Source organism: Phaseolus vulgaris, chromosome 7, assembly GCF_000499845.2.
Source record: "Phaseolus vulgaris cultivar G19833 chromosome 7, P. vulgaris v2.0, whole genome shotgun sequence".
NCBI classification, from domain to species: domain Eukaryota; kingdom Viridiplantae; phylum Streptophyta; class Magnoliopsida; order Fabales; family Fabaceae; genus Phaseolus; species Phaseolus vulgaris.
The window spans coordinates 33853796-33876856 of record NC_023753.2 but is presented as its reverse complement, the minus strand read 5'-3'; the positions used below and the strand labels follow the sequence as shown (position 1 = coordinate 33876856).

At 32.8% G+C, this 23061-nt stretch overlaps 3 protein-coding genes across 3 annotated transcripts; 1 reads left to right on the top strand and 2 right to left on the bottom strand.

The window, feature by feature from the left end:
* Nucleotides 1-779: 779 nt before the first annotated feature.
* LOC137830217 (uncharacterized) lies at nt 780-8690 on the bottom strand. Its single transcript, XM_068637409.1, has 22 exons — nt 8273-8690; nt 8104-8183; nt 7900-7986; nt 7735-7785; nt 7503-7620; nt 7357-7413; nt 6895-6959; nt 6723-6806; nt 4910-4960; nt 4760-4822; nt 4621-4667; nt 4134-4203; nt 3983-4045; nt 3490-3579; nt 3359-3397; nt 2934-3083; nt 2776-2853; nt 2608-2693; nt 2050-2098; nt 1871-1951; nt 1593-1686; nt 780-1397 (listed from the first exon to the last, which is right to left on the bottom strand). The coding sequence occupies exons 1-22, from the start codon at nt 8388-8390 to the stop codon at nt 1336-1338; spliced, it is 1683 nt and encodes a 560-aa protein (XP_068493510.1). The 5' UTR covers nt 8391-8690; the 3' UTR covers nt 780-1335.
* A 3939-nt stretch (nt 8691-12629) lies between these two features.
* LOC137830220 (uncharacterized) lies at nt 12630-16121 on the top strand. The gene is made up of 3 exons (XM_068637413.1): nt 12630-13000; nt 13513-13610; nt 15360-16121. Exons 1-3 carry the CDS (start codon nt 12875-12877, stop codon nt 15820-15822), a joined length of 687 nt encoding a protein of 228 aa, XP_068493514.1. The 5' UTR covers nt 12630-12874; the 3' UTR covers nt 15823-16121.
* A 39-nt stretch (nt 16122-16160) lies between these two features.
* On the bottom strand, nt 16161-21007 carry LOC137830219 (probable protein disulfide-isomerase A6). Its single transcript, XM_068637411.1, has 11 exons — nt 20658-21007; nt 19569-19653; nt 18880-18977; nt 18704-18759; nt 18216-18333; nt 18056-18083; nt 17860-17951; nt 17284-17440; nt 17056-17180; nt 16751-16850; nt 16161-16514 (listed from the first exon to the last, which is right to left on the bottom strand). The coding sequence occupies exons 1-11, from the start codon at nt 20822-20824 to the stop codon at nt 16449-16451; spliced, it is 1092 nt and encodes a 363-aa protein (XP_068493512.1). The 5' UTR covers nt 20825-21007; the 3' UTR covers nt 16161-16448.
* Nucleotides 21008-23061: the final 2054 nt, after the last annotated feature.

Sequence of the window (23061 nt, the reverse complement as noted above, 5' to 3'; positions counted from 1 at the left end):
GATTCTACATTTTAAAATTAAGAAAAGTCTAAAAAAATTTTAGGTGATTTTGGTATTTTTGGAAGTATGGGAATGCATGAGAAAAATATGGAGGTGCGCCAAGAATTTGTCGATAGGAAGCTGACAGATTTCATCATCCATAATTACCAACGCTGTACACTCCAATGTAAATATAGACATAGAATGGTAACAATAAGAATAATGATACCAAATTAACTGGTGTTTTAGCTTGGCACTAGTATCTTAAAATTAAAACTACGTGATCATTAGAGCAAATCCTTAAATTGTCATCAGATCTAAAAGAAGAAATTATGCAAGTTTCCTATACATGAATGTATATAGAACGGAAAACGTAGACAGCGGAATCTCAGAAAGAGTAATAACTATGTTGATCTGATGAAAATATCGATAAACATTTGCGACAGTTTAAAAATCGTACATACAAATTAACCATCATGTCATAAATCCATAATTCTAATTTTATCCTTAAAACGATTTCTAATTTTCAAAAATTATCGTCAACAAACCTTCCAAAATAATAGATCATGTAAATAACGCAAGTCCTAGGCAAACTTATATACATGTATTACCTCTTGGTTCTACTTACAATCGATGAAGAAAATATAAAACCTAACAAGCGAACATATAATGAAAAACATGGCGTATATTTGGGGTGGCATGGTGAACTCATCAAGCGAACATAATCTCTAACAGTAATACAAAAGTCCGTAAATGTCAAAGTTAATGGTCAGTACCAAAAAAGAAAGTAGTTGCTTAAATTGTAGAAAAAAAGAGCCATATTCATACTCATTGAATTATCATCAATACATTTTCATTTTTATTCTGCAATAGAGGTCGAAAAGACATCGAAAATAAAATCTTAAATTAAAAGGACATGGTATTACATCCGCGGCAAGCTGCACCCACTGGAAAGTGTTTGGCCACTGCCCAAATTTAGTTAGAGCGTGGCCAAGACTTGCCAATATAAGCAAAGTGAAGAAAAGACCTTCTGAGCCCTACAAAGTTCCTATTCTAGCTGCCATGCTTGATTGCATTATTGGTCACGAGCGAAGATACACTAGTATTTGCAACCTCCTTCAAGCATCTTGCCATAAAATGAATGTGAAACAAATAATGTGAAGTTTTCTGATGATAAAACAATGAGTGTGGAGGTGTGAATAATATTACTCGGCCACTAAGCTAGAGTAAGCATAGGCTGATGCAAATGTACAATATTACTCCTTTCTCCCCAACTTTTTTCCCTCTGGAGAACCAGTTTACAATGGGAAGATTAAAATATTATAGGAGAGGTCCTTCTAGTAACAAAATCAAAGATCAACTTCCATTTTGCCTACTAATATATGCTTCCAATTTCCCTGTTGCGGCCAATATGAGACCTACGTGCAGCATCATTAAATGTTTAATAGATAACCAAAACAGGAGTTGATGATAATAGTTAAAAGTTATTTGAAATGAGAAAGGCGAATTTAAGTGTTTGAAACTACTAACTCAACACAGATGGTGAAAATGACTTTTAATTCATTCATATATGACCCATAAGATATGAAAGGCGAATTAGTGAGTCGCAGTACCTAAAAACAAAGCAGATGGTCTCGCTGGCCGTGATTTGAATTCTGGATGGAATTGCACACCTACATAGAATGGATGACTTGGAAGCTCTAAGATCTGCACAAGAGAGAGAATTTCTGAAAATCCAGAAAATAGATGTAGGGTCCATGCAGAAAAACAAGTGCTGAAAGAAGCGAATTCTGTGGAACGATAAAATATAGGAACACAAAAACTGAGATTCTCAGCTTATATTCTAATTTAATATTGCTTCGCAACAACATTACCCAAGCTAAAAACTTACCTCCATTCGTTTTCCACTTTCATCCTTCCCAACAAATTGTAGTCCAGCTTCTTCTAAAGTTCCAATCACATCTGGATTTACCTGCATAATGTTGTTGTCAAATAACAGAACATGTAACACATCACACCCATCTCCCAAAATGATCGGACAGTCACAGAAAAGAAGATTCACAATCAAACCTCATATCTGTGCCGATGTCGTTCATCCACATACTCTGAACTACCGTACCTAGCAATTAGGAACAAGAGAAAAAATGAGGGGGCAGAGTAGAGGTGTATAAAAAATTTCCACAATACAGGTGATTTTTCAGATCCACAGTCCTTAAATTCTTTTTTCGATGTTTGGGGGGGGTGGTTTGGACAATAAGCTGTGCAATAGGAGCTATCCCTTACCCTTCATCTACATTGAATATAGATATGGAATCCCAAAGCCTTTAGTAATCAGGATATTGCATAGAAAATTCAGAACCAGTCCTAATTTTCGTTGAAATCAAACCATTCCCTGATGATCAAGCACTTTAGTTGAATAAACCCAAATTCATTTAAGTAACACCAAGCCTAGACTGAGATTTAATATTTGTCAATAGTCCAACACCTCTCTTAAAAAGCAATATAATTGGGGGACCGAGGTGAAGATAGCTATTTCACTAGAGGGATATCAGACCTGCTTTTCATTCATTATTTCATCATCATTAAAATACTACCTAATGGGATATATCATATAGCTAGGTCACATACAGCTTGGAGGTGAAACAATCAGATGTCTGTAAGAGTGTTCTTCGAGATCCAAGTCTCATGGTACTTCCCATATGCGTTCGTGAACCCTGTTTATGACAGTCATTACAAACAGACAAAAAAGTAGAATAGGGAAAAGGTGGAAGGGGGGAGCTCAAGACACGTACATACCTCTGGCATGAAAATCACAACAGGATTTGGTGTTTGGGCATCAAACTCTACACTGTTTGCGTTTTCCCAACCCAAAACCTTTGAATGAATGTTGAATTACAATATTAAAAACATGTAGTTAAAAATAACCAAACGTCACAAACAGATATGTTACTTACTGATCTAGCAAACTCAATTACAGCAATTTGCATTCCCAGACAAATACCCAGGTAAGGAACATTGTTCTCTCTAGCATATTTGGCAGCAAGCATCATACCTCTCACACCACGATCTCCAAATCCCCCAGGAACCAAGACGCAATCTGCGCTCTGCAAGTGTCAATTTTAGAAAAAATTGGCTGTCATCAGAGTTAAAAGCAATACATATTTCCTTTACTGTACAAGTCCAATTTCGAAGATGATCCAACAGTACCACTATCAATACTATACACACAAAAAACACGTTATTTTTCCCCCAACTAAAAAAGACTAAAATCTAGCAGAGAACACGTTAAAAATCTGAGATCTCAGCATTTGCCAACCATATATTCCAAATATAATTTGACTAAATTTTCAAAAAGTGCATGTTCTGCTGGTGCATTTACCTTCAAAGTCGTCCAGGCTGCAGCATGTGCTTCTGGTGTCTGAGTAAAAACACAAAATAAAATAACCCTGGCATCCTTCAAAGTGACAAGTAACCTAATTTCTTCAAATGCAATTTGAAAGAAATCATTACTGATTTTGCACTCTCATCTTCTAGGTCAGATGCAGCAATCCAGTCAATTGATGGCTTCAAAGAGCGTGCAACACAAGCATGCAGAAGGGCCTGTAAATAATCAGGCATTATAACAAATAAATAGATGTAAAATTATTCAATGCATTTCAATGACAGCCCTTGTATTGACTTGCCAAAAATCGACTGGCAAAAGCAAAATTTATTTGTTAAATGAAAAAGCCACCACGCTGCAATGGAAGTGGGTTAATGCTCCTAAATTGTTGTTTAGGCTTTACATTATATAAATGACATTATTAGATTAGTGGGAAAACCCAGACTTAAAGAAAAAAACGCCAGAATTAAATGCTATTATGAAGTTGTGCGTATATGATAGATTCCTCATTTTTAAAACCAAGTTAATAGCTACATAGTAAATATGATAATCTTCACTCAAATTTTCAATTAAGCATTATGCTACTCTTGTGATGAACATGAAATAAGAGATAAAACACACCTTTACAACCGATAAATATGAATCTGTTAAACCAACATACTTTCCCACCATTGCAATCCTCACCTGTAAATTTCAAGTGCTATCATGTTCATGCACAATTTATTATAATAAATTTGGAAAAAGTATTGCTAACTAAAGATATAATACTAACAGATTCAGTAAGACTATCAAAGGTCTCAGCCATCTCTGTCCACTGCTGCAAATCAGGAGGTGTAGCTTGGCTGAAAAGAATTTAATGTGTAGTAGATTAGTCTTTCCCATTATCACTGTAATTTTCGGAAGAAAAAAACAAGTATAATATATCCAGCACGCCTAAGTATGATCAACTATATTTAGAATAATGAATATATTCTGTCTCACTCCACTTATGATGTAGTATGGCCAGAGGGGTCATTTAAGAATATTACAGTGCAACTGTTCATGCAATTAAGCACAATTACTGTTGTTGACACTTCATAGTAGAATAACTTTATGAAGGGTTTTGACTTTGAAGGATGCAGAAGAAATAGGGTTTCATATCATCCTAGTAAAAGTTTGCAGACTGTAACAGACTCGATTGATCAAATTACATAATAACTTGGAAATTTTCTTCTATCTTTCTTGGATCAAGAAGTCGTTTACTTTCTAAAAAAACTCACTTGAGTAAGTTAAGCTGCTGCAGGATTGAATGGTGAGCATTTTGGTTCTGAAAATAGCAGCCAATCATTAAAAAAAATACACAATATAAACAAAAGAAGCCAAGCTTCAATGCAACCAAAAAATTTGATAAAGACCCACTCTCAATAACAGGGGAATATGCCAAATGTTTGGTACATCATGGATGTTCAGAATATTCTCAATCTGTGAAAAATCATACAGAAAATATAGATCAATTAACCAATAGAACAAAACTCTCAGACAACTGAGCTCAGTTCACCAACAACTTACTGGAACATGGCAAAATTTGGAGAGTTTTTCCTTGGTACTTTCTAGAAGAGGCTGCCAGATTCAAGAACAAAGTATTTCAGCTGCTAATATAACCAAACTAGCATCAAAGACAACAGCAAAAGTCAAAAAGTCAAAACAGAAGAAAACATTTCAAAAAGACTGAATTCCCAGTTTATTTTAACAAATAGAAAAGATGAACATAATGAAGTTCAAGCAATCACCACATTATCCTAAGAATAGAATTAGAGGTAAGAATGCGTCTTAACATAATAGCCCCAATTGTAACAACATAATTTCACTGGGGAAGCAAGAGCTAAACAAATTCAACATATGCTAATAAGTAGCTTAGCAGAGTACTCGATCTGTCTTGTTTTACCAAGAAATCATATTTCCTCAAGCAAAAATCAGTGCCCTGAGGTAATGGAATGAGAGAGAAAAGGCCAAAAATACAGGTTTTAAGATACATCTTTAAGTCATCAGACTTCATGTACCTATTTATGTTTACAAAAGAATGTTGCATGTATATGGTCGAGCCCAATATCCCAAGTACTAAATCTAACAACATTGATCCTTGTATCCTTTCTAAATCTTAACCATAATTCTAACAGGGTCCAATGCGTTAGTGCTAGAATAATGAACAAACACACCCAACCAAGAATTATACTACCTTGCCACATCTAAACCGATCAAGAACAACGACTTCAAATGTCATCATGTAGGCCTTTATAAAGACTGCATTGGAGCAACTCCGATGTAAGAATCTTATAAGAAACTCCCATGAAGTCTTATTTTACTTTAAATGGGTCCCATCATGGCACATCACTTTTAAGAACTCTTATAAGTTTTTTTCCAATGGGACTTGTAAAACCCACACTTCTATAATTTTTTATTTACATTTCAATTCTCAAGACATGATTGTTAATATTTAAAATTATTTTTTATTCTTGAGACTATACAAGACTCATTCTTAATTTTAAGACCTTAACCATGTCACTTTAGCAAAGGAATTTCTTATAAGACCCGAATCTTAAATTTAAGACTCTTGATAAGACCTTTGAATTGGAGATGTTTTGACATGTTAATCTGAAATAGAAATGTCATTACAATTTTGTTAATCTGAAATGGAAGTGTCATTACAGTTTTTAATCCACTGACCAATTGATTAATGGTTAGACAAAAACAAAATAAATGAACATTTATCAACTGTGTCTATGACAAAAATATGAAAAGCTTAAAAGAATCAACCACATTCAGCAACATTATTTACATCAGATTTTTACCAAATATTATTACTAGGGGGAACTAGGTAAAACCATTTTTTCTGACAGGTATCCGCACATTTAGTGAAAGACCCAACTTTAAAGGTAAAATGGACTTCCTTTAAGATGAGCATATTACAAAAAATATTAATCATAATTATATTCTTTGCTAAAAGAGGAACCTGAATTTTGTAACTGATGCTCGTGTCAATAATTCCCTTGACTTTAAAAGAAAGAAACAAATAGTATAGCGTGCAACTGGGCATGCTAAGATTAAGTGAGCAAGAAAGATATGTACTGCTACTCTCAAAAGACTCTGGAGTGAAACCTTACACACAAAGTGGAACCTGAATTTTGTAACTGAAGCTCGTGTCAATCATTTATTCGCTTAAAGAAAGAAAATAATAGTAGAGTGTGCAACTGGGCATGCTAAGATTAAGTGAGCAAGAAAAATCTATGTACTGCTACTCCCAAAAGACTCAAAAGAAAAACCTTACAATGCAAAATAATTTTTTTTAAATGCATCCCGGTGCTAAAATGGCAGAACAATATACCTCAGCAGAGCGACTTGTTAAAAGATGAGGTGTCAATCCCAATGCTCGCAGTTCCCTGACGCTATGTTGTGTAGGCTTTGTTTTCTGAAAGCATAATATTGTACTCGAAATGAGAAAAAAAATCAATTTAAACTAAGTCTGCAGCAGTAATGCACAAGTAGTTCAGTAGTACTTGCTCTCCCACTACACCCAACACTGGAATCAGGCTAACATGGATGAGACAGAAGTTATCGGGCCCTGAGAAGGAATCACGAGAATAAAAACATAGAAATTGTATTATAAATACAGTATCAAGATAACATTTCATTGCCATAATAAAAAAGTAAAACATGGAAAGAAATATTGTCAGCCAAAGAAAACATTTCGTTGGCATACTTGAACTGATACATTTTGTTCTTTTAAAAGTACATTGCCTTGGATATTAGGGTGAGTAGGGGAATTTTCAAACAGATTTAAAAGGTTTCTTAGCCAAACATGAGGGCAATTAACAGAAATTCAATAGTAATAAATAACTTTGACAAAACAAATCATGGCTGTAAAGGGGCAATAACTGTACTGAGTAGCATACACAGAAAGAGAGAGAAAAGCTATATTGTCTACCTTAGTTTAAAAGCAAAATAGACTATTGTTATACCTACTTGAAAGGACAATTGCCGTAGAGCCTCAATAAATGGCATAGATTCAATATCACCTGTAGAAAGACAAATATGATCCCGTATTATTGATTGAAGCGGATGGTGAAGCTTCAATAGAGGCATCGTAGCCAAGTAAAAATCTTACCCACAGTGCCTCCCAGCTCAATCACACAAACATCCGCAGGGCCCTCTTTTCCGTCCACTGGAATCACAGCAACGGACTCAATCCAATCTTTGATAGCATCAGTGATGTGCGGAACCACCTATTTTAAAATACCAATAATGACTCAAACCGGTCTGTACTATTCATAGTCCCATACAAGTAAAACAAATATGCAGCAACAAGAGTGTTAAATGGCATACGTTCGGTGTATCACCTGAACAGTTTTCCCAAGATAATCTCCTTTACGTTCCTTCTCGAGAACAGACTAGTCACACGAAACGAAACAGTTAAGCCACGGAAGCAAAACCACTCTCTAGCACCCTGTAACTGAGTTCCATAACCATTACAGAGGTAGAGCAATGCAAAAGCAAGCATGCACCTGGTATATTTTTCCAGTGGTGATGTTGTTATCCTTGGTAAGCGTGACATCGAGGAAGCGCTCGTAATTTCCCAAATCCAAATCAACCTTTCTCCGAGCCAAAATACAGCACATAAAGTTGAAATTGAGCACCAGCTCGGCGACATTGAAATTAAAGCATGCAGAGGTGAAATAAAAACGAGAAGAAGTAGAAAAAAAAAAAACCTCTCCGCCGTCGTCCAGCACAAAAACCTCGCCATGCTCGAAGGGAGACATGGTGCCAGCGTCGATGTTCAAGTAGGGATCTGCATGGGAGCAGTTGAAAGGTTAGAATTAGTAGAGCAGCGGCTACAGGAAACGGAGGAAATAGAATAAATTGAGGGAAAGAGAGAACCTATTTTGATGGAAGTGACGCGAAGACCACAGGCCTTGAGGACGACGCCGATACTGCTGGCGGTGACGCCTTTGCCGAGGCCACTGACGACTCCACCGCTGATGAGGACGTATTTCATTTGGTTTTGGGGGAAATGGGAGAAGTTGGTAGACCAAGTGTTTGGGTTTATTCCCGAGCGGGAAGGAAGGTTGAGACGGTTATGGTTATGGAGTGGAATGGGTTTAAGAGATGAGAGTGGTGAAGCTGACGGTTCCTTTCGAAATGGTATTTTAAAAAAACCTAAAGGAAAAAAGAAAAAGCCGTCTCAACTCAAGTCTCGTCTCCACCTCTTCCATCTTGGACTTATAGCAGCCTACCTCCCGCAACTGTCCAACTTGCTGCTTTGCGCATAATAAAAAGCCACTATTTAACTAACAGTGAACTTTTAGATAATAGGTTAAGCTTTTAACTTGGACTTTCTAAATAAGTGCCAGATTTTATTTTTTTCCTTTTCTTCACAAGTCAAATCTAATTTAATATACATAAATTTAATTAACTATGTGGATTTAAATTCTTCTTTCTCTTTAAAATAAAAATAAACCATAAATATATCAAAATCACACGAATCTAAGTCAACCAGCACAAAGGTAGCAAAATAAAAAATAAATCATCTTATTTTCTAATAATTTAACATTTTTTAAAACAGTTTAATTAAGTCTAAGTATCTGAAATTTAGAGTAAGTCTAATTTTGATTTATTTTTTTTAAATTACTCTCTCAACGCTGAAATACATACATTGTCTTACAATTTATAATATCTAAACACTAACTTTTACAATTTAAAGTTTAAGATTTAGAATTTATAATAATGCTTAACCTCTCAAATATAATGTTTAGAGACTAAAGTAGTTTCTCTGTCTAATCTGGGAGATTAAAAAAATAAATAAATTTTAAAATCAAAATGAGAATTACCTAAAATTTAGAAAGTAAAAAATAATTGAACCTTTACAATTTTTAAGATCCAAATTTATTAAACATATATAAATAACTCAATAATAATTTATTTATATACTGTCTTCAGCTTATTAACTGTAACTTAACAAATACAACAACTTATGTGAATAATAATAATAATATAAGTTTCTATTATTTATCCAACTGTCACTTCATATACACTATGTGCACAAATAAAACATTGGAATTTAATTTTTATTTATAAGAAGTATAATGAAAATTTAAATTTCATACATGATAATTTATGAGTGGTACATCAGTTAGTAAAAAAAACTTGTTTTTTACTTATTTAAATTGTGATGAAAATATGTGCATAATGATAGATTAAACTACATGTTAACAAGTCATATTTCTTATATGAAGAAACAGATATTTGCTTTCATGAGCCAATGCAATCATGCAATTCCCAAAGAATGAAACCAAATGCTTTGAGTTATTCCCTAACCTTTCCTTTGTTTTAATTTTTTTCTTACGATGTTTTTTTAGTGGCAGGGCCCAAGATATTCCTTTTGTATCCTAAGCTTATTTTGGAGGAAAAAATAATGCTCCTGAATTCTTCAGCACCGGTCATTGTCTTTCAGATATAAAACACTGGCACTACTTTTCTCCCACCACCAGAAAAAAAAAAACACTTTATTTGTCATCTTTTTCCTTTATACCTCTTCAAGAGAATCATATTCAATGGTCTCCCCTAGGGAATTTCACCCACTTTATTCCAATTTCAGTCTCGTTTTAATTTTATTAAGGTTGTCCTTCTCCTGAGCTCACTGATCCAACTTAACATGTTAATTACTTCATCAAGTTAATTAATTTAATAGAACAGATAAGTTTGATTTGATTTAGCCTGATCAATTTTATTAAATATTATAATTTTGATGATAATTTCTAAAATGCATACATAATTACTTTAAAATTATGTTCTTATTTAAAATCATAATTATCTTTATATTTTGCATTTAAATTTTCGTTGTTCTATTCAACTTCTGTTTCATTTTATTTTTTTAACGCATGAATGTGTGTTCAATTGGTAAACTTCAAAATATCTCAAGAAAAAGATAATTGGAAAATAAAAATAAATAATTTAACTAAGAGTAAACTTTTAGATAATGAATTAAGCTTTTAACTTGATTTTATAAATAAGTGGCAGATTTTATATTTTTTTTCTTCACAAGTCAAATCTAATTTCAAATACTTTAAAGAGTGTATGTTCCTATTTTTTTTTATTAAAGTACGTGTTCATCATTTAGTACTTTATTAAATTGTTATTCTTCGTTTTTATCATTTAAATTTAACTTCCATTTCACTTTGTTATGCAAAGAGTGTTTTTAAATCGTTTCCGATCATTTATTATAATATATAATATTTCCTTGTGGTCGAATACCATTATAACACTTAAATAAACATTTTTAATAAATAAATAACTATGAAATGTGGATAGAAATTGTATTTTACTTTTGCTTTTCGTCTTTTTTATTTAAAGAGTCACATGCGTGTCGATTGTCGAAGAGTTAATAATGATGTATGTTCACATGAAAAGGTATCTAATACTACCATAAGGAATAAAAAGATATAAACTGTTTATTTGAAAGTATTATTGATGAAAAATATGACAGAATTTTGAAAACATATTTATAAAAAAGAAAATAAAATGATTTTATTTGTAATTAAAATAAATATTCCAATAATGATTTTTAATTCTTAGTTGAGAAAATAGCAATGATAATTCAAAAATAGATAATATTTTTATTGTTTACCTTAATTTTGGTTTTTGGTAGTGAAATAGTGACATGTTTGAGACATACTCACTAGAGAAATATCACTTTCTAACATTGTGTAATTCTCTTCTAATGCACATATTTTTAGATTAGTGTGTATAGATAGTGATAATGTTTGATGTAAGAATTTAAATTGAATAAACTGAATTGCAAATTCATATATATTTTTAAAATAAATGATTTGTTACTATTGAATCAATTTTACTTTTTAGAAACTACAAATTAGAAATGGAGACTTGAATTTGATTAAAATTTGTGAAGGTCATATTAAAATACCAAAATAACCTTTTAGTTGAAAATATTGATACACTTTTATGATCATTTTAGTTGAATTTGTCTATCTTTTATTTAATAACTTTATATTTTGTGATCTTTTATGATGAAACTATATTTTATTCAATTGTGGGATATTTATTTTAGAAATTTTGAATGACATTAAATAGTTTTAAGTCATTATTTAAAAAGTGTACTTGTAATATTTCGAGGAATATTGTTCAAGCAAATTATATTTATATTTGCAATTAAACATGGTTATAAGTTAATAATATGCTGAAAAAAATTAATTCAGATATTATGATTATCGGAAAAAATATTGGTAAAAACGTTCTTATACTAAGAATGAACTTGTACGAAATATGAAAAAACATGTAAGAAATGATTTCCGAAGACAATTTCCATTGGTCTTTGCAATAAAAGTTAAGGATAATCACTTTTCAAAGAATTATCTTCTACATACAATATTTACATAAAATCAATTTTATGTGATTGTATTTAAAACCAAAACTAATAATAAATATTATTTATATCTATATATATAAAGTGAATTTCTTATAATAACCTTTTTTTTAATATTTTCTTTTCCAATTTTATTTTTATTTAATATATCTCATTTTATATTATACAATTAAGTATTTTTGTCATTTTATATGAATTTTTTTTAAAAAAGTAAATTAATATTAATATAATTTTTTCTATGACTCCTCATTCTTTTCTTAATTCATTATTTTAAAACAACAAGAGAAAAACAAAATACTCTTACACATTTTCATATCACATAAAATAAAGAATAAAAAGATAGTATACTCTTACACATTTTCATATCAAATAAAATAACATTCATTTTCAATAACTATTTACAATCAATTTTTTTCTTTTCAATTTCGATTCACAATTTTTTTTTCTGTATATATGTTAAATTTTTATCATCGTAAAAGTGAAGTAAATGAGAAAATGCGGATAAACAAACACAATCGAGCTTCTGTTTCTGTTAGTTATTGGAATTTAAGGTAAAAATGTTATTCTAATATATCAAATTATTTTTATTAATTTGCTTTGTTAAACTAATTGTGTTAAGTGTATATTAAATTGAATGCAAAATCACGAAGTACAAGATGATTTTTTCTCACATTTTCCTCAATCGGAGATAATTCGAAGACATACCATTTGTTTATGGATTTCTTTAAACTTAATGATTTTTTATATCATATAGATAATATTAACGTGTGTCTACGATGAATAATCTTTGAGAATTAATATTTGTATTATGCTAAACATAGGGAATAAAAAGAGAGTTTGATGAAAAAAAAGTGTGTAGCAACACGTGTCGGGAATAAGGTGCGCGTCTACGATTATAAAGTGGAGCGAAGAAAACATATTAGATTTCCCTCCGATCGTTTTTCTGAGGCCTTGAAAGCAAACCAACTCTGATACTGCTATGTTTCACTGTGACGGAAGACCGAAAGCGAAGCGTAAGCCTTTTCTGCTCAATAATTAGGGTTTCAGCATTTTTCCCACCCCAAAGAGAAATCCTTGGTTTAGATGAGTTGGTCTCAACAATGGGTTCTGATTCCAATTTGGGAGGGTCACCCTCAACATCCTCGCCCAGTGCCAAGCGCACCAGAGATCCCGAAGAGGAAGTTTACCTCGACAATCTTCGCTCCCACAAACGTTACCTAAGCGAGGTTACACACATCATTGTCTAATTTCCCCCTTTTGTCGTTTTATTATTTCTTCCTTTATTTTAATGTTTTTACACTAACCTTTTTCTTAATTGTTTTTTTCTTTGTCTGTTTTTCACTAAGTTAGACTTTTTAATCATTTTGCAGTTATCTTTGTGAAATGTCCAGCCATGGTGCTTTCATCTTCTGCCCTTTCTAACTGTATTTTTTTCAATATATGTTTGTGAATCTCGATTTAATTTATGAATAAATGGCTTTTTTTTAAGTATCTTTTAGATTTGAAAGACTTGTCTCGAGCGTCTTTTTTGTAAATTACGTATTACTTGTTTTGTATGGCAAAACACAACATAAAAAGGTGCATTTTTTGTTAGAACATGTGCTTGATTTTGTCACAGATATTTGTTTGAGTTCATACCGTTCGGTTTTAATATTTTATTTTCGTGCTTGTTTTTGTTGCAGTCGAATGAAATTATGATTAAATTAGAGTAACTTACATTTATTGTTTCTGTGCCCAGATAATGGCATCTAGTCTCAATGGATTGACAGTTGGGGATTCACTTCCTGATAATCTCATGGAATCTCCGGCAAGGTCTGAAAGCATGTTCTCTTTCAGGTAACATCATAAGTACTTTTCTGTGAAAGAAGTATTCACTCTTTGAGTTTTATGAATAGCTATTTCTATGGTTGAGGTTTATTTTGATGCATTTCAGCAGTAACAGTTGGATATTAATAGTACTTGTGTAATGTAGGAGCAAACTTCTAATTGCTCTGGATATGAATTATTGTCAGTTGCATTATTGCATTTAATGTACATGTTTTGGTTTGGTAGTGTAGGCTGGCTTTTGAAATCTTGTGTAAATTATACTGTTTTCATCTTCCTTATTACTTTTGTGGTTCTTCTTCTCTCCATTATATGTCAGAGTTCGGTTAAATTTCTTAAAATCATCATTTAGCCATTGATAGATACAGCAGATAGTACTCTTGGTATCTCTAATTGCAGATCTTGAGTTTGAAAATTAATTTTCACCTGTAGTGGTGCATGCCATTATGATATATATTTTTTCGGGGGTGGTGTCAATCAAACTAGTGTTTATGTGCATTAAGTGTTGAGCATGAGGAGCCCTTTGGTACCAGAATAATACAGGAATAGGATTACTAAAATTTTTCTCATTTTTGTTTTCTTGGTAAAGAAACCCCAAACCTGAAATGGGTAGAAGGCCCTTGTTTGTGTCTAGTCAAATGGTCATTTGGACACTAACACATTCATTTATCATTTTCTCTCATGCAAACCTATTATATCTAGTTTGGTAATATTACTCTCTTCACTTGGTGCTCTTTAAACATAACCTTATAGACCATGGAATTTTTGTCATTTTCATGGTCGAACGCACCCTCACTACTTTGCCTAAACCCTAAACCCCCTCACTACTTTGCCTCTGGACAGACTCAACTATGCGTATCTTTGGTTCAAAAAAATAAAAAAACTACAAATAAACCATGGAATCATGCATGGCTATTTTTATTTTGTGGAGGGGGGAACAAAGATTGAACTAGCAAGTAGCTCTAGTTTGCAGGGTATTGACTAGATTTCTTTGGTAGATTTCCAGCAGGATCAATAAACTGTGAAATGGATCTGGTCCATAGACATGCTGCTTGATTTCTCTAGCAGTATATATCCTTAAACATTTTCCCGTCTTTATATGATTCAAAATCTACTGAAAATATTTTCGAATGTATACGTACACGCCCGTAAAAATGATCACGTATGATCATTATTGTTGCTAACCCTATATTTGTTGTTTCATGTCCTATATTCTTGAATAATTGGTACATAATGTATAAGATCATGTGTTTCCACACGGTGTGTATCTTAGTTTATGGTTATATTCAAATATTATAATAAACATGACCGTAGACGGCTTTATAAAGTTCTTATTAAAAAGCCTGCACTTAGATCATTCATAGTCAATTAGATATATATGGGTTTATTATATCATAAATGCAGTATTTAACATATTCAACATGTCCAACACAAAAAATTCCATCTTATCATGTGTAGAAAATACTAGCAGATTAATCAAATAACTAGAAAATAATCGAAATTTATGAGGGTATAACTAGAAAAGCAATATAAGTATATTAATGGTGTAGTTCAGAGGTTAAAATTAAGGACCGAAAAAAAAGAGTTGTTTTGTTTTTTTATCTGATTTTCTTTTGCTTAGTTTGATGGTTTGAAAATTGAAAAAGACATATTTGACACAAAACTTGAACAGCTGGGTAATCTGTTGTTAAAATTTATTATTTTTATTACCCAATGATTAGGAACGTTTACAAAAAATTCTTTTGTTGAACTTATTTTCAGAGATGATATATCTTTACAATACTCACCTTTGTCAGAAGATTCCGATGACTTGAGGTTTTGTGAGACTCCTGTGCACAGTTGCTCATCCCAGCCCGACAGTCTTCCCAGTAGTCCAGTTTCTTCTCCACACAGGCACCAAAAACCGCAGAATGTATTATCTTCGGCACCTTACTCAAGTTCAAATGCTTCTCATGGCTCCACCGTTTCCGCTGCTACTTGCCCCCAGCCTCGTCAGCGAGGGTCAGATTCTGAAGGTCGCTTCCCATCATCTCCAAGCGACATATGCCACTCAGCTGACTTGAGAAGAGCTGCACTTCTAAGATCTGTGCAGATGAGAACACAACCATCCTCTGCATCGTTGGACCTGCCTTTTGGTTCTAATCAAGACCCTGCTCCTAACATAGATCCCGAGGAAAGATCATGCTCATATATGAAATCTCTAGTTGATGAGAGAGAGTACTGAAGAATGAGGACTTGTGTTAAGTCGCTTGCGGGGTTTTTAGTCAAAGGGTGTTCCTAATGTTAATTTTGCCACATTGGAGGATTTGTCAATCCAGCGTCTCCAATGCGGGATGGTTGTTTGTGTTAGCTTTGGCCGAAAAAGTGTTGGATGGTTTTTTATCTTATGGGATTTTTGCTAGCCCATTCCTATACCCAGCTCCAAGTAGTAAATAGTTGTATTGCTTCGGAATTTTACCTTACCTTATTAATATTGATTTCGTTAGTTTATTTTAATATAATTGAGGATTGTTTATGAGAAAACTGAGCAGAATAATCGAATGGATAATTGACATGGCTATATAAGCGTAAAAAATTTACGGCTACCATCAAAATAACTAAAGAAGGTCAAGGTAAAAGACAAAAGTAGTCCCCCAAAATTTGAAATCGCGCAGGTATAATAAGATGGGGGCGAAGAATGGTAATCTTTCACCCCCAAACAAGATAGGGTCTCGATGATACACAGACTCAAATTAAGCACTACAAGACTGCATGTTGAATATCTCCCAGCATTGTCGATATCAAAGTCTCACCAGGAGTCGCGGTGGATATCACAGGATTCCGAGAAAGATAGTTAATTGCACCATTGAGTCAAGCATACGTAGACAGGATATTTTTCTTTGTAGTTAACTCGTCGGCCTTTGCAGGGCTAACAGCCTGCATCAATCAATCGATACAAGCAAGTGAGTAGCCCGATTATACCTTCAATTTTTCATCTCACTTTACGATCAAATTTAATTATTGCAAAACAATTATTTCGAGAAAACAAGGTGATTCTCATGGAAGACTTGAAAATTGAACAATATAACATGTTTGGATTAGCTTCACAATGAGAAAAAATTAATTGTGATTCTACTTTATCAAGTATTAACGAAGAGGAATACTAATATTACCTTGTCAAGTATGCGCTGTAGGCGCTGGATTTCGTTCTTAGCATAATCGGAACCTTTTACCAAGTAATTCTTGGCAGCTTTCAAGTAAATCTTCCCGTGACTGATCATAAAAAGGTTAATTAGATTATTTCATATAGTTTTCTTATTTTGAGCAAATATTACAGAATATATGCAATACAGTAATATTCTAGAGTATGATGTTTTCTAGAATATATGCAACACAGTAATACAAATTAAGCTATTCTCTAAATGACATAATTAAAAGCATGTCACTTAAAAATATTATGTTTTTCTAGAATATTTACCTTGAGGCTGAACCCTGAAGCTTCTCAACTTCTTCTTCCATTCGGGTAAACACGGATTTCTTCTCTTCATCGCTGGCAGCTACAAACTCCTTCACCAATACATCCAAGCTTTCTACTATACCAGCCTACACAGAAATACCAAATGCAACAAGTTTAACTTCCATCTCCCACCTAAAGATAAAACAAAACAAAACTCTAGCTTTTCCTCATTGATGTGAATTCACTAACTTGGGAAGTAAGTTGTCCTTTTCCATCTCGACTTGTTCCAGATTTCTCATTGATAAAAGCCACAAAGTCATCTAAGTCTCTTCCAGCTCCGTACTCTTCACCAGCTTTATTGCTCTTAGGGAAGAACTTCAAGGTAGGAAATCCACTCACATCGTACCTGCATACATATTAGTCCAGCAAACTTCAATTATTCATGTAGTAGTCTTCAACCTTTACTGTTCGCTTAATGTTTTTTGTTTTCGTAACCACTGTAATCACATTAGCCATGTATCGACCTCATTAGCAGAGTGTTAGCACATCTATCTGTTTCAGCTCCTATACTGTTTTTTCTTGCTATATCGTATCAAATCCCCCCTATCTGAATTACACCGAAATGTATTCGCTAAACAGGTAACGATTCATATATCATCACATTAGAACAAGAAAAAAGAGGCAACTGCGAACGAGCACTATGAAACAAGCACCAACAGTCTAGGACCTCTAAAAGTAAGTTCACTTCTACTGGTCCTCGCCTCTAAAGTTTGATTTGTCAGAACAAACACAACTTAGAAAATAGATCAGATAAATAAAACTCACTTTTCAGCCAGATCCCTATATTTATCAGCATCCAGATTTGCAATAACTACATTTTCCTCCAATTTAAATGCTGTGGCAACTTTCTCGTAAGTCTGAAGGTAAAAAGAGCATAGTCAGGTTTCATATTATTGGCTTCAGAGAAATTAAAGGCCCCAACCTTAAATTGACAACATGAAATCCTTAAAGATATACTTACGGGAGCAAGACTTTTGCAATGTCCACACCTAGCAGAATCGTAAAATTTATTAGATCTAGCAGTATATGAGAGTTTTCAAATACTCTGTAATGTAAACTAATGTAATCAAAGCACGAGTTAATGATAAAAATAGAAACAAACGAAAATTATTGCTGAGTACCATGGTGCATAAAACTCAACCAAGACATCTTTGGTTTCATCCAAGACAACCTCATTAAAATTTTCAGGTGTTAGGACCACTACATTGGAAGGAGCTGTAGCAATCTTCACATTTGTTCCTGTAAGCATATTTTCCGGTTAGGAACCCATATAAATTGCAAGGCAGAAGCACAGAAAAGACACAGGGAAGACCTAATATTGATGATTTCTATCTCCAACATCACCATAAAAGCTTAAAAAAATCTAGGGAAAGTGTGTACACTAATGTTCTTCTAAGGTATAAATGAAACCTAAAAGTTAGTGAGTTTGTAAGTCTGTCCTACATGAAAATACTTTCATTTTTTCAAAGCTGGTGCAAGATGTCTAACTCCTGATATGTCCAATTCCATATACTACGTTTCCTAAGAAGTTACACAGACATCTTAACATCACAATGCCTTTTCCTTTAAAGATATTATAGCACAAGGTTTCAAAAACCTTAAACAGTACCTGTTTCTGTATTTACAAACTCAGCAAGTGATTCAGCAGTGCGTGGCCCTTCATACCTGTGGTGATTTTCCAAAATAAAGTATTGAATGAAAAAGTTATGATAGAAAGATAAACAACCATGAAATGAGACGAAAAATCATTTGAATGTTATATTCCAATAGCCAAGATCTCCTCACTTTTTGGGTTCAAGAGATCCTTTTGGAAACCACTGAATTGTTGGGTACCCAGAGACTCCGTATTTGCTGCACAAACTCTTGTGCTCATCACAGTCAACCTATAGTTCATTAAGAAGTAAGCTAATGTCAACTTAACGAGTAATGAAGTTCCTGAATTGTCGTTGAGAAAGGGCAAACAATAAAAACATACAAGCACATTCACAAAGTATGAAGAATTTTATGGATGTTCCTACCCCTCCTAGTTATAGTTTAAGACTAATAGGTGTGTGTGTGGTAGTTGACCTGGAGGATTGGATGAATATATAGTGGGCGTGAGAGGTGAACTAATCTTTGATTATATATAACTATACATGAATGGTTAAGATTGTTTTACTGAAATCTAATCTTGACTATCCATTTTGATTTTGTGTGTGTGTCTCTCTCTATCTCTCTATCTATATATAGTAGAAAAGATAATTCGAATAATTATATAGTAAATGTTAAAGTTTAGCTTAGACTTCTTCGATAAGAAGTACGTAAGATGAACATGCTTCATACCACACTAAGAGAGACTATCAATAAATTACCACACACAGACAATCATAAATAGACAAAATGACTGAAGATCAGAAAATACCACAAAAGAAATTAAAAGACAGAAAAAATGCAAACGATATTCAAAGTTTTGAAAGAAACACCATGGTGCTGACCTTCCCAATTAAAACAGATTTGGCTTTCTTGAAGCTGCTTCCAAGCTTTTCATATTCTGGAGCTAGCTTTTTGCAGTGTCCACACCTATAATGACAAAAGAGGGAGAGATCGTATTCAGAACGTAGTGTACAACATAACATAAGGAAATCCCTCAGTAATTAGTAGAGTGAATAGGTTATTCTCACGAAGTTTTAAACATAGAATGATTGATCAAAACCATTTGTTTCAGAGTTTTGGACAGGGTTTCTACCCATGAAGTTTTTTATGAACATATGTCGTTTGGGAACATTGATGTGTAACCTGTTTTGAAGGATAGTAATTAGCGGTTTTCTCTATTTTCTTTTAGCCCCCTCCCCCCTGTTAAGAAGATACCATCTCCTCTTCCCTGTATATGTCTTTTTTTAATTTAATCAAAAGAATATATATTACATAGCTTCTATTTAGCCAAAAAAAACCCACATTGAGACACATAATCTTTATCGTAAACCAAGGTACACAAACTTACGGTTTAACACTATAACATTCCTATAACCTTCATACTTTGTTTACAACTTCTACAAGTGTCCATTTAGCACGTGAGACAAGGCAAAAACTGACACCTGGAATTAGAATTTTAATCATCATGTTTAAAAGTTATTTTAGAAACGGAATCGTGATTCAAAGACCAATTTCATATAATTACAGGGGATATTATCCTCTAATTATAGTCAACCATTAATAAATTAGTAGAATCTAAATAAAGCCCAATAGTAGTTTTAATTTAATTTAATTTATTAATTTCAAAAATAAGTTCACAAACTAAACTGAAGGACAATGCTTAATAGAATCTAGAGGAACCAAATTCCATCAAAAGTCAAAACTGCTTCGTGTTGTATCATCTACAAATCGTTAACTAACTACAAACCAATAGAAAGTAAAACGACAAGTAGAAACGTTGAACGCAAAGAACACATGCGATCGGAACGAAACGAAAAAAAAAAAAACACTGGAATCCGTTAACAAAAACCATACCTAATAATTTAAAAAAAAATGGAAGAGAAATAGCTAATAGAAACAGCGGGGAAGAGATCGAGAAGATTGTAAGTTACCAGGGAGCGTAGAACTCAACGAGAGCTCCTCTCTCCAGACCAACTTCCTTCTCGAAGTTTTCTTCCGAGAGCACAACGACGTCGTCTGCAGAGGCAGATAGAAACAGCAGCGCAAACGCAAAAGCTCCCAACGCTATTCTACTGCACCAGATCTGATACTTCTCCATCTTCTTCTTCGTGGTCTTTTTCCCTCTTCTCGATTTCAGCTCAACTTCTTAGACACGTGCAGGGTTTTATACGAAACCCGTTTGAAGCAATAAGTGTATCGGTACCGTATTGGTCACGTGGCACCCTTTTATTGCGTCTCTTGTAATTAAACTCGTCGTTGGCCTTTGCATTTCGCATTCCTCGCGGTGCTACCACATCATTCTACCTTCTTATCTATGACGTCTCGTCGTTGACGTGGCAATCTTTGAGAGGAACACCGTGTCCATATCCAGACATCTGAGCCACGTGCAAAAGACACGTCATGATAGTAATACAATATATGTATCTGTATTCGGCGACGGTTTTATAATTTTATGATTTTTTTAGAATTATTTTTGTTAATTTAAAGATTTTTATTCCTTCAATCAATAAAATAATTCTAATTGAATTTTTAGAATTATTACTGTGAGTTTTGAATAAGTTTGTCATATGTAATCATTTTAAAAATTATACTTTTTCATGCATTTTAATTAATTGGACTCTTATTTTTATTTAGTGAATTCACAACAAGTACGTATACGTGGGATATAGCAATATTTCATTTTTTTTTTTTACCAATTACTTAGAAATATTAATTCAATAATTAAAATATAATTAAAATAGAAGAATAAAATATTTAAAAAACACAATATCAAACCCTCCAATAACAATATTTCATTTATTAATATCAATATTCACATTTTATACATTATGTCTACTTTAATTATAAAAATATTTACTTAAATAATTCATTTATTAATGCTCATTTTTAGAAATATTATTAATGTTTTTTTGTTTTGTTTTAGAGTAATATAAATAATCATCCCTTAATTTATATATTAACATGATTAGATATTAAAAAACTATTTAATGTGGCATAAATATGTGTTACTAATTTAGACATTTGATGGGATTACCCATTTTTTAATTTGTTGATGTAAACGAATTTTGGTATATTTATCGATTTTTTCAACTTAAAATTTTTCATCCTGCAGTTGAATTTGAGAACACTTTGGGTCAAACATTGTTCAAAGTTTTGCTTGATGAACAAACTAAGTCCCTTGTGGATTTTTGTTGGTTGTACCCTGTAATTTATAAGTTTACTCACTTTCATGTTGCACAAGGGCATAGGTACAATAATAGAGATAAAAAGGTTAAATGTACTATCCTCTCCCAGTAATTACCATGATTCCACTGCTGAAGTTGCGAATGTTAATATAGTTGAGGTTGTTGTTAGATGGAACTTAAGTTGTAATAAAAGGGTTTAAGCATTGTGATATTTTTTCCAGGTAGACATAGGTGTTTGTTATGAATAAAGTAAATGAAAAGATGAAAGAGACAAGAGTGGTTAACAAAAAGGACGAGTATTATTTAAGTAAACAAAAAAATTGCAAAATGACTTTAGATAAATGTGGAACAATATCAGTCATGAAAAATTGGGTTTTGCAGGAGCACGCGTGAGACAGGCCAGGGAGACTTTATGCGGGTAAAATGTGCCAACTAACATGGGCCAAGTTTACACGTTCAAGTTGTCAAATTCTTCCTGTACTACTCCTATATTTCTAAACGTACTGATATTGTTGATTATGAATTTTATAGTTTAGAATGCAAAATTTATATTTTGAATTCTAATTAGGAATACAAAATTTTAAATCTCGATTTGTAAAACTTGGAGTACAAAATTTGCATTCTAAATTGTATAAACACAAATTTGTATTCCGATTTTTACAATTCACAATTCTAGTTCCAAATTTTAAAATCTAAAAGACATTAAATTTATTAATTTGTATTATGAATTGTGTAATCAAGAATATAATTTAGATGATGAAGGTAAGCACTACAAAACTTGAGGTGGAAAGTTGTTACACTGGTAGCACCGAAGGTGGACGGTTGCTCCGGCAATGAAAGTTGGAGATGTGCTCAATGAAAAAAATAACAAAAGAGTAAAATCATCATGTTACTTCTTATATGGAGGTGCATGAAGAATTTTCCACTCAAAAATGGTTTAGGGGAGATGCACACAACACACCCAAAAACTTAGTTCCGAGTTAAAAAAGTTAAAATGAGACATAATTAATTATATAATGAATCCACGACTAAAAAAAGTAAAATAAATTTACTTCAAAGATAGTTTCAAACGAATTAGAATATGGTCCCATAAATTTTTTGATGTTAAAGCACATTATGAATCATACAAGATAGTTCTAAATCATTCAAT

Bases quoted from the DNA above. Each gene is read 5' to 3' on its own strand.
- LOC137830217 (XM_068637409.1), bottom strand. From the start codon at position 8,390: ATGAAATACGTCCTCATCAGCGGTGGAGTCGTCAGTGGCCTCGGCAAA. The intron at 7,414-7,502 runs GTAAGATTTTTA...GTCTTTCTACAG, and splicing joins TGAGCTGGGAGGCACTGTGG to GTGATATTGAATCTATGCCA. The intron at 2,854-2,933 runs GTAAGTAACATA...ATTCATTCAAAG, and splicing joins TAATTGAGTTTGCTAGATCA to GTTTTGGGTTGGGAAAACGC.
- LOC137830220 (XM_068637413.1), top strand. From the start codon at position 12,875: ATGGGTTCTGATTCCAATTTGGGAGGGTCACCCTCAACATCCTCGCCC. The intron at 13,001-13,512 runs GTTACACACATC...TTCTGTGCCCAG, and splicing joins ACAAACGTTACCTAAGCGAG to ATAATGGCATCTAGTCTCAA. The intron at 13,611-15,359 runs GTAACATCATAA...ACTTATTTTCAG, and splicing joins GAAAGCATGTTCTCTTTCAG to AGATGATATATCTTTACAAT.
- LOC137830219 (XM_068637411.1), bottom strand. From the start codon at position 20,824: ATGGAGAAGTATCAGATCTGGTGCAGTAGAATAGCGTTGGGAGCTTTT. The intron at 17,441-17,859 runs GTGAGTTTTATT...ATATGTATGCAG, and splicing joins TATAGGGATCTGGCTGAAAA to GTACGATGTGAGTGGATTTC. The intron at 17,181-17,283 runs GTTAGTGAATTC...ATTTCTGTGTAG, and splicing joins AAGGACAACTTACTTCCCAA to GCTGGTATAGTAGAAAGCTT.